This window comes from Oncorhynchus gorbuscha, unplaced genomic scaffold (genome assembly GCF_021184085.1).
Source record: "Oncorhynchus gorbuscha isolate QuinsamMale2020 ecotype Even-year unplaced genomic scaffold, OgorEven_v1.0 Un_scaffold_552, whole genome shotgun sequence".
NCBI classification, from domain to species: domain Eukaryota; kingdom Metazoa; phylum Chordata; class Actinopteri; order Salmoniformes; family Salmonidae; genus Oncorhynchus; species Oncorhynchus gorbuscha.
In genome coordinates, this window is record NW_025745383.1 from 456,582 (window position 1) to 467,278 (window position 10,697).

A 10,697-nucleotide genomic window follows, 5' to 3' on the forward strand; every position below is an offset into this window, starting at 1 on the left:
ATGACATAGACAAGACCTAATATAACATTTCTCTCCTTGTTATAGACCCGGTAGTGCTGGGCTAGAGCGTTATGCCTCAGACGCAACAGATGACGACCCCTAACTTTGGAGCCTACATGACATAGACAAGACCTAATATAACATTTCTCTCCTTGTTATAGACCCGGTAGTGCTGGGCTAGAGCGTTATGCCTCAGACGCAACAGATGACGACCCCTAACTTTGGAGCCTACATGACATAGACAAGACCTAATATAACATTTCTCTCCTTGTTATAGACCCGGTAGTGCTGGGCTAGAGCGTTATGCCTCAGACGCAACAGATGACGACCCCTAACTTTGGAGCCTACATGACATAGACAAGACCTAATATAACATTTCTCTCCTTGTTATAGACCCGGTAGTGCTGGGCTAGAGCGTTATGCCTCAGACGCAACAGATGACGACCCCTAACTTTGGAGCCTACATGACATAGACAAGACCTAATATAACATTTCTCTCCTTGTTATAGACCCGGTAGTGCTGGGCTAGAGCGTTATGCCTCAGACGCAACAGATGACGACCCCTAACTTTGGAGCCTACATGACATAGACAAGACCTAATATAACATTTCTCTCCTTGTTATAGACCCGGTAGTGCTGGGCTAGAGCGTTATGCCTCAGACGCAACAGATGACGACCCCTAACTTTGGAGCCTACATGACATAGACAAGACCTAATATAACATTTCTCTCCTTGTTATAGACCCGGTAGTGCTGGGCTAGAGCGTTATGCCTCAGACGCAACAGATGACGACCCCTAACTTTGGAGCCTACATGACATAGACAAGACCTAATATAACATTTCTCTCCTTGTTATAGACCCGGTAGTGCTGGGCTAGAGCGTTATGCCTCAGACGCAACAGATGACGACCCCTAACTTTGGAGCCTACATGACATAGACAAGACCTAATATAACATTTCTCTCCTTGTTATAGACCCGGTAGTGCTGGGCTAGAGCGTTATGCCTCAGACGCAACAGATGACGACCCCTAACTTTGGAGCCTACATGACATAGACAAGACCTAATATAACATTTCTCTCCTTGTTATAGACCCGGTAGTGCTGGGCTAGAGCGTTATGCCTCAGACGCAACAGATGACGACCCCTAACTTTGGAGCCTACATGACATAGACAAGACCTAATATAACATTTCTCTCCTTGTTATAGACCCGGTAGTGCTGGGCTAGAGCGTTATGGCTCAGACGCAACAGATGACGACCCCTAACTTTGGAGCCTACATGACATAGACAAGACCTAATATAACATTTCTCTCCTTGTTATAGACCCGGTAGTGCTGGGCTAGAGCGTTATGGCTCAGACGCAACAGATGACGACCCCTAACTTTGGAGCCTACATGACATAGACAAGACCTAATATAACATTTCTCTCCTTGTTATAGACCCGGTAGTGCTGGGCTAGAGCGTTATGCCTCAGACGCAACAGATGACGACCCCTAACTTTGGAGCCTACATGACATAGACAAGACCTAATATAACATTTCTCTCCTTGTTATAGACCCGGTAGTGCTGGGCTAGAGCGTTATGGCTCAGACGCTACAGATGGCGATCCCTAACTTTGGCAACAACGTGTTGGAGTGTCTCAATGAGCAGCGTCTCCAGGGGCTCTACTGCGACGTCTCCGTGGTTGTCAAGGGACACGCCTTCAAGGTGGGAGTTGATAAACATCGATGTTGTTTTTTGGCGTAAACTGAACCAATCTAACTGTTATTTACCTCACTGACAATCCTTCAAGTTAGGGTGACGGCTGATCCAAAACACAGTTAACTGTTGGGCTACATTGATCTGATAATGACTGAATCAACAGTTCTATAGTTTGATTAGGTGAAAGAAACCTGGTGAAATATTCTCTGGTCGTACCTCAAGTTTGTTTAAGAAGAAGCCTGTGTGCTGTGTATTTATTCACTACTTCCTCCCCAGGCGCACCGGGCGGTCCTGGCGGCCAGTAGCTCCTACTTCCGGGACCTGTTCAACGCTGGGGGGAAGAGCAGTGTGGTGGAGCTCCCCCCGGCCGTCCAGCCCCAGAGCTTCCAGCAGATCCTGGCCTTCTGCTACACAGGCCGCCTCAGCATGAACGTAGGGGACCAGTTCCTCCTCATGTACACCGCAGGCTTCCTGCAGATCCAGCAGATCATGGAGAAGGGCACCGAGTTCTTCCTCAAGGTATCTAGTGTAACCATAGCAACCTGTTTGTGCTTTCTTGCCAACTCCTATGATCACCATAGGTAGATGTTGGGAGATAATTGGACTGCAACTGACAGCACACGTGGATTGTTTCATTAGGCCAGGGGTCGGCAACAGGAGTTTTCTTTTGCCCCCCCCAAAGTATAGAGTAAATATTTATTTATTATTTTAGTTTTTGGTATAAAAAAAAGAAACTGTAAAATCACCAGGAATTCAGCTAAACATAGTTTATTTTAGGAAATCTGTTACCAAGTATTCCTTCACACAAAAAAGACGTGATCATGTCTCAATAAAGTCAAGGTAGGATATTATTGCTATTTTTAAATAATCTCTTTTTGTTGTGGTCAATTTGCAGTGTACAAATTATTATAATTATTTTCCGGCCCCCCGACTATTCGCTCTAACAAAAAGTGTCCCGCGGTTAAATCTAGTTGCCTACCCCTGCATTAGGCAAACCAAGGTTTTCCTTGTCAAAGATTTCCAGTTCCCACTTTACATAGTCTTAAATATTTTACATATTGTTTTCAGATTTATTTACCTCTTCATTTGCATATTATTCCGCCAGGTCTCCTCCCCTAGCTGTGACTCCCAGGGTCTTCATGCAGAAGAGACTCCGCCCTCCGAGCCCCAGAGCCCTGTCACTCAAACCACAGGGGGGAGGGGCTGGGGTGGTTTCCACGGCAGCATGTAGGCCCGCCTCCTGCCTGACACCCCTCCCCCTGGTGTCGAGGGTGAAGACTGAGCAGAGCGGGACTACGCCACAACCCACACCACAGCAGGTGAGTTGGGAAAAAATCTATAGGTTATTTGTCATAGTGGAGGAATAGACATTAAATGTTCTCAATTACTATCCTGGTTAAAGAAAGGTAAAACAATAAAGTATGTTCTAGATTATATGTCTTATCTGGGAGGGGATGCAGTCTTCAGTGGACCGTCAGGGCTTTCATAGAGCAGAGGGGGTGTACTACAAAGCAGGATAAATGAGTTAGGCGGCTAACTTTTCGGCTAAATATTCTAAAATGTATGTTTTTGAAAGATAAGCTTGAAGTGGACATGGTATATTTGACTCAGCAATTTTAGCTTTCTTAGTGAACCAGAAATTCTATAGTTATTTCTGTTTTTTGAATAAAAGTTAGCTAGCTAACTCATTAATCCTGCTTGGTAGTATGTCCCTCTGGTCAAAGGTGCAAGCTGTGAACCTCTTTGTCTCCTGTGCCGTACAAGGAAATACACAAACACTCAATGCTCAAGTATAAATACACATGAGTTTGGCTGCCCCTCACATGATGAACGGATGACAACACACTAAATAGATGTTATGTAGCTAATCTCTTCTCTCGTTCTCAGCAGGAGGCCACTTCCTACTCGGTGGTGTGCAGCCCTGTCGCCAAGCGCCTGTGGGAGGGGGGCAACCGCGGTGACGGGGGAGGGGGGTCGGGAGGAGGAGGGGGGTCCAGGAAAGCCGCCCGCTACTCTTCCTCCTCCGCCTCCTCAAACAACTGCAACTCCCAAGATGCAACGGGCAGAAACGTTGTTAACCACAGTAACCATAACAACAACAACAGTAACCATAACAGCAGCAGCGTGGGGACGCCGGACGGAACGAGTCCGGGGACGCTGAGCATGTACACCAGCGACTCGCCCCTTAGTTACCACGATGACGAGGAGGAAGAGGAAGTGACCGACGACAGCGCTGAAGAGCAGTACAGGCAGATCTGTAACATGTACACAATGTACAGTATGCTCAATGTGGGCGCCACAGGTGAGAGAGAGTTGGTTTGAGGTAGGAGTCTGGAGGAGCGTAGTTATCGCAATATTATTTGGGGCCGATATTATACCAATATTTGACTCCCAAGTATTGATTTTTTTTAAATATATATGTGAATATATATATATATATATATACACACACTACCGTTCAAAAGTTTGGGGTTACTTAGAAATGTCATTGTTTTTGAAAGAAAAGCACAAAAAAATGTCCATTTAGAATAACATAAAATGAATCAGAAATACAGTGTAGACATTGTTAATGTTGTAAATGACTATTGTAGCTGGAAACGGCAGATTCTTTTATGGAATATCTGGATATGGAATTTGGATATGGAATTTCTAATGATCAATTAGCCTTTTAAAATGATAAAACATGGATTAGCTAACAAAACGTGCCACTGGAACACAGGAGTGATGGTTGCTGATAATGGGCCTCTGTACGCCTATGTAGATATTCCATAAAAAACAATAGTCATTTACAACATCAACAATGTCTACACTGTATTTCTGATCAATTTGATGTTATTTTAAACAACAAAAAAATGTGCTTTTCTTTCAAAAACCAGGACATTTCTAAGTGACCCCAAACCTTTGAACGGTAGTGAATATATACTAATTTGCTAGGTAGCGTTAGCCGGCTGTACCTGCACCAAAACTGTTATTTTTCATTCCATAGCTTGGCCTCCATCTCCTGTTTAAATAGTGAGCCAATGTGTTTACAGCCCTTTTATTTCCATGACTGATGAAAACTGGTTTTCTCATGGGTCTCTCCTGTCTCTCTGCAGCAGACATATGGTGAGCAATATATTTTGAACATCAATTCACAATAAAACCTCCGTATAAAATCGCAAGACATGTAGATTTGTGAGAACCGCCATACGTGTCATATCGGTACCTAAGTAGCGTGATAATATTGTATGGTGAGGTCCCTGGCAATTCCCAGCTCGAGGGGGGAGGGAGCAAGAGTGCTTCAGGTCAGAACAATAGACTGATAGATGAGGGAAGAGACGAGATTAGAGGGAACAAGTAGGCAGCTGATTGTAATCGTGGTTTGGAAGAGGATGGGGAATTAGCATCACTCTCTGATGCTATCTGCTGTATGTTCTGTTTGTGTGTGTCTTTGCTTATGTCTGTACTTTAATGCTAGTTGTCGGTATGTGAATATTAATAGATGCATATTTAAGTGTGAGTATCTGTCTTGACTTGTACCCTCTCCTCCTCTGTCCCACTCCGTTGCAGGATAGTGTTAGCTAGACCTGCATGTCATTAGAGCCAGCTGTACGCTGAATGTACGAAACATTAAGAACACCTTCCTAATATTGAGTTGCACCCCCTCTACTACCAGACCCCGTTCAAAAGCACTTCAATCTTTTGTCTTGGCCATTCACCCTCTGAATGGCACACACTCCTCCATTTCATCTACACTGGTTGAAGTGGATTTAATAGGTGACCTCGATAAGGGATCATACTGCAGCTTTCACCTGGATTCACCTGGTCAGTCTGTCATGGAAAGAGAAGGTGTTCCTAATGTTTTGTACACTGAGCAAAAATATAAACGCAGCATGCAACCATTTCAAAGATTTGACTGAGTTACACTTCATGTGAGAAAGCAAAGAAGATATAGGTTATTTGTCATAGTGAAGGAATGACAGAAATGAAATACAGAATGTGTTCTCAATGACTTTCCTGGTTAAATAATGGCAACAAGATAGTTCTAGATTATATATCTGTTATCTGGGAGGGGATGCGATCTTCATTGGAACGTCAGGTCTTTGAAAGAGCAGAAAGATACATACATACATACATACATACATACATACATACATACATACATACATACATACATACATACATACATACATACATACATACATACATACATACATACATACATACATACATACATACATACATACATAGTTTAATTCGGAAATTTACATACACCTTAGCCAAATACATTTAATCCTAGTAAAAATTCCCTGTTTTACATCAGTTAGGATCATCAGCTTTTTCAGTTCTGCCCACACATGTTCTGTAGGATTGAGGTCAGGGCTTTTGATGGCCACTCCAATACATTGACTTTGTTGTCCTTAAGCCATTTTGCCACAACTTTGGAAGTATGCTTGGGGTCATTGTCCATTTGGAAGACCCATTTGCGACCAAGCTTGAACTTCCTGACTGATGTCTTAAGATGTTGCTTCAATATATCCACATAATTTTTCTCCTCATGATGCCATTTATTTTGTGAAGTGCACCAGTCCCTCCTGCAGCAAAGCACCCCCACAACATGATGCTGACATCCCCGTGCTTCACAGTTGGGATGGTGTTCTTTGGCTTGCAAGCCTCCCCCTTTTTCCTCCAAACATAACGATGGTTATTATGGCCAAAACAGCGCTGTTTTTGTTTCATCAGACATTTCTACAAAAAGTACGATCATGTCCCCATGTGCAGTAGCAAACCATAGTCTGGCTTTTTTAATGGCGGTTTTGGAGCAGTGGCTTCTTCCTTGCCGAGCGGTCTTTCAGGTTATGTCGATATTGGACTTGTTTGACAGTGGATATAGATACTTTGTACCTGTTTCCTCCAGCATCTTCACAAGGTCCTTTGCTGCTGTTCTGGGATTGATTTGCACTTTTCGCACCAAAGTACATTCATCTCTAAGAGACAGAACGCATCTCCTTCCTGAGCGGGATCACGGCTGCGTGGTCCCATGATGTTTATACTTGTGTACTATTGTTTGGACAGATGAATGTGGTATCTTCAGGTGTTTGGAAATTGCTCCCAAGGATGAATCAGACTTGTGGAGATTTACAAAAACAATTCTCAGGTCTTGGGTGAATTCTTTTGATTTTCCCATGATGTCAAGCAAAGAGGCACTGAGTTTGAAGGTAGGCCTTGAAGTACACCTTCAATTGATGCAAATTATGTCAATTAGCCTATCAGGAACTTCTAAAGCCATGACATCATTTTCTGGAATTTTCCAAGCTGTTTTGAAGGCACAGTCAACCTAAGTGTATGTAAACTTCTGACTTTAACTGTATATATACTACAAAGCAGGGTCAATGAGGCTTGGAAATCAGACCATTTGAAGTAAATAAATGAACTCCTATTCTATGGATTTCACATGACTAGGAATACAGATATGCATCTGTTGGTCACAGAAACCTCAAATTAAACGGGCCTCACAATGGGTCTCAGGATCTCGTCACGGTACTTTTGTGCATTCAAATTACCAATCAATAAAATGCAATTGTGTCTGTAGCTTATTCCTGCCGATACCATAACCCGACCAGAACCATGGGGCACTCTGTTCACAATGTTGACATCAGCAAACCGCTCGCCCACACAACGTCGGCGGTTGTGAGGTCGGTTGGACATACTGGCAAATTCTCTAATATGATGTTGGAAGCAGCTTAGAGAAATGAACATTAAAGTCTCTGGCAACAGCTCTGGTGGACATTCCTGCAGTCAGCATGCCTGTCATGCTCCCTCAACTTGAGACATCTATGGCACTGTTGTGTGACACAACTTCACATTTTAGTGGACTTTTATTGTCCCCAGCACAAGGTGCAACTGTGTACTGATGCTGTTTAATCAGCTTCTTGATATGCCACAATTCATCCACCTGACTGTTATCTTGGAAAAGGAGAAAGGCTCACTAACAAGGATATAAATAATTTTTTTAAACAAAATTTGAGAGATTTTATTTTTTTTGTTTCTGGAAAATTTCTGTGATCTTTTATTTCAGCTCCTGAAACATGGCACCGACACTTTACATGTTGCGTTTTCTATTTTTGTTCAGCGTATAGGTGTGTTAATGTAGCCGCGTGTTTGATGTTGCTGTGTGTATTCATGTGTAACGTGTGCCCCCTCTGTACCACCCCAGTAGCGGGCGAGCGCGTGGAGTCCCTACCGGAGCACCTCACGGCCGAGACCCGGGCGGCAGGGGGTGAGGCTACGCCAGGATCTGGCTTCGCTACCTGCCGAACTCATCAACCAGATAGGTACACACACAGACTTCATTTAGTTTGTAATATTATAGTCTTAGGCAACTCTAGACATGTTGACATTCTGAGTTCAGTCATTCATTTATTCATAGGCAATTGCTGGCTGCCACCTGTGTTTAGACCAGGCTCCTGTTACTGTAAAAACCCTTATTGTATTGATTGATTTTATGAATTGATTGACAACCATCACCTGCAGCTGAGGTGAAAAAGTCTTTAATACATTTGAATGGATTGATTGGTTGGTGTAGGTAACCGGTGCCACCCACGGCTGTACGAGGAGGGGGACCCTGCAGAGAGGCTGGAGCTGGTGACGGGTACCTCCGTGTTCATCTCCCGCGCCCAACTCATGAACTGTCACGTCAGCGCCGGCACGCGGCACAAGGTCCTACTGAGGAGGCTGCTGGCCTCTTTCTTCGACAGGTGAGGGGAGGGTGTGTGTTTGTTTGACCGTTGGAAACAATATCTGTTTGTGAAGACATACAGTCAATTATACTGTGTATATATTTCCCCTCTCAGGAGTACTCTAGCGAACAGCTGTGGGACGGGGATCCGCTCTTCTACAAACGACCCCAGCCGCAAGCCCCTGGACAGCAGAGTACTGCACGCCGTCAAGTGTGAGTGTCGCACACTCCAGTGCACAGCTCTGCTTTCACACACACCGGACAAGCCTCACACACTCAGTGCTGCACCGTGTTGTCGTCATATACCTGCGTTTCTTCACATCATTCCATATGTTGTCCGCAGCACCTAACTGTCTCTCTCCCCTCAACAGTTTACTGCCAAAACTTTGCGCCGAGCTTCAAGGAGAGCGAGATGAACGCCATCGCGGCTGACATGTGCACTAATGCCCGCCGGGTCGTCAGGAAGTCCTGGATCCCGAAGCTCAAGCTCCTCATGGCCGAGGGTGACGCCTACTCCGCTTTCCTCCAATCAGACGCCATCAAGATGGAGGCCGACGCCCTGGGGGCGGAGCATGGGTTCGACCCCAACTCCCTGGCAGAAGAGGCGGCGGCAGCAGCCAATAGCGATGCGGGACCTTCTTCGGGGGAGGGGTTACAAGGCGTTGTGGGCGGAGACGGCAGCACTTTGTTTTAAAGTGAGTGGGCTTATTGTGATCTTATTGGTCGATGGTCTTTGATCATTGCTCCCGGAGATACTTCCTCCCCCAGTTTTAGGTTGTTTTTTAATGTCACTTTTCCATATTTTAATCTCTTCCCTCAATACTTGGAATTTCATTTATTATATCCATCTGTTACATCCCTTGTTCTCTCTCTCTCGCCGTCCCAGACCCATGTACATAGTGTCTGCCCCCTTTTGGGCGGGAGAGAGATGGAGGGATAGAGGTGTAGAAAGAAAGAGGTTTGTCATGTAAGGGGGGGGTTAACCTAGAAATATTCCCTGATCCCATTGTAGAATCTTTTCTTGTTTTAATGTTTGTTTTCTGGTTGGCGAAGGTCCTTTCTCCTTTCCATATCGCTGAAACACATTCCCTAGGAGGGGGGGCCTTTTGGGTTGGATGGGGTCGGATTTGAATGGGGTCTCCACTTGACGGTCTAATAACACTGTTTTGATAATGAATGTATCGGTCGTGAAGCGTTGTCAAGTCACCTGTATGTATTGTCTGTGGACAGTAGATTGTAATGGATTGATTTGATTAGATTGTATTCATCAGCTTATATAGAGACTCTGGAAGTCCAACTGAAGGCTATTTTATGGGGAGGGGGTTGATATTTGTGGGGGGGTACGTAAAGGCTTAATGGTTGAAGTAGGTGTATGTATTCTGTATATTGGCAGGACTTTTGGACCACCCCCCAACCCCCCCCCTCCTTGACCCTGAAAGTGACCATTTAGAGGGCAGTTTTCATTCCTACTTTTTTCACTTTTCATTTGTGACTCTCTTATCATAGTTTTTTTTCTCTTTGCGTGTGCGACATTTGACTTGTTGCCAAGAATCCCTGAAAAGCAGAGATGTGTTACTGAAAGATGGTTGAACAGTTGGTGACTGGATGAGGAAGAAGTTGCTCTGATCTCGTATTCATGTTGATGATGCAGTATGATTTCCTATACGTCTACTGAATTCTGTGTAGAGGGAGAGAGAGGGAGGAGTAAGGGACCGTTTTAAAATCATGTCAGCTCACGCCCATATTCACATTTCGAAGGAAAGTGACATATTTGTTGTCTCTCACTATTAAGCAAGTAATAACTGAATAATGTACTTGTCTTGCACTATAATACTATAATACAAGTCTTATCCAAATACTAGAATCGTCTCCATTTGACCAAGCTTGAAGCTGTGGGCTAGGGTGTAGGGGCTAGGGTGTAGGGGGCATTATGTTAGATGTGTGTACTGTGTAGTGTACACAGGGTGGACCCATTCTGTATTTGGTTTCGTTATGGACTGAGGGAGGGTTGGTGTATCCTGCTAAGAGGCATTCATGACACACACACACACACACACACACACACACACACACACACACACACACACACACACACACACACACACACACACACACGGATTAAAGTACCCTAGAGGACTAATCCCTATACATCCTGGGCGGACACAATGGTGCCAATTAAAGTAATACGCCACACACACACTATGCATGTCAGTGTGTGGATGGTGACAGAAGTGTGTGTTGTCACATGTGGCAGAGAGTGAGAACCCAGACGGAGTGTGT

The 10,697-nt window shown here is 44.5% G+C and overlaps 1 protein-coding gene across 1 annotated transcript in view; it reads left to right on the forward strand.

Annotated features, from left to right (window-relative positions):
• Positions 1–9,538, forward strand: part of LOC124018634 (nucleus accumbens-associated protein 1-like) — a 15,319-nt gene extending 5,781 nt beyond the window's left edge. The window contains 10 exon segments of the mRNA XM_046333973.1: positions 1,554–1,705; positions 1,976–2,218; positions 2,805–2,901; positions 2,939–2,992; positions 3,603–4,001; positions 7,896–7,954; positions 7,956–8,013; positions 8,265–8,436; positions 8,533–8,630; positions 8,789–9,538. Of these exon segments, the coding sequence (XP_046189929.1) occupies positions 1,580–1,705; positions 1,976–2,218; positions 2,805–2,901; positions 2,939–2,992; positions 3,603–4,001; positions 7,896–7,954; positions 7,956–8,013; positions 8,265–8,436; positions 8,533–8,630; positions 8,789–9,111 (1,629 nt within the window). The 5' untranslated portion in view covers positions 1,554–1,579 and the 3' untranslated portion in view covers positions 9,112–9,538.
• The last annotated feature ends 1,159 nt before the right edge of the window (positions 9,539–10,697 follow it).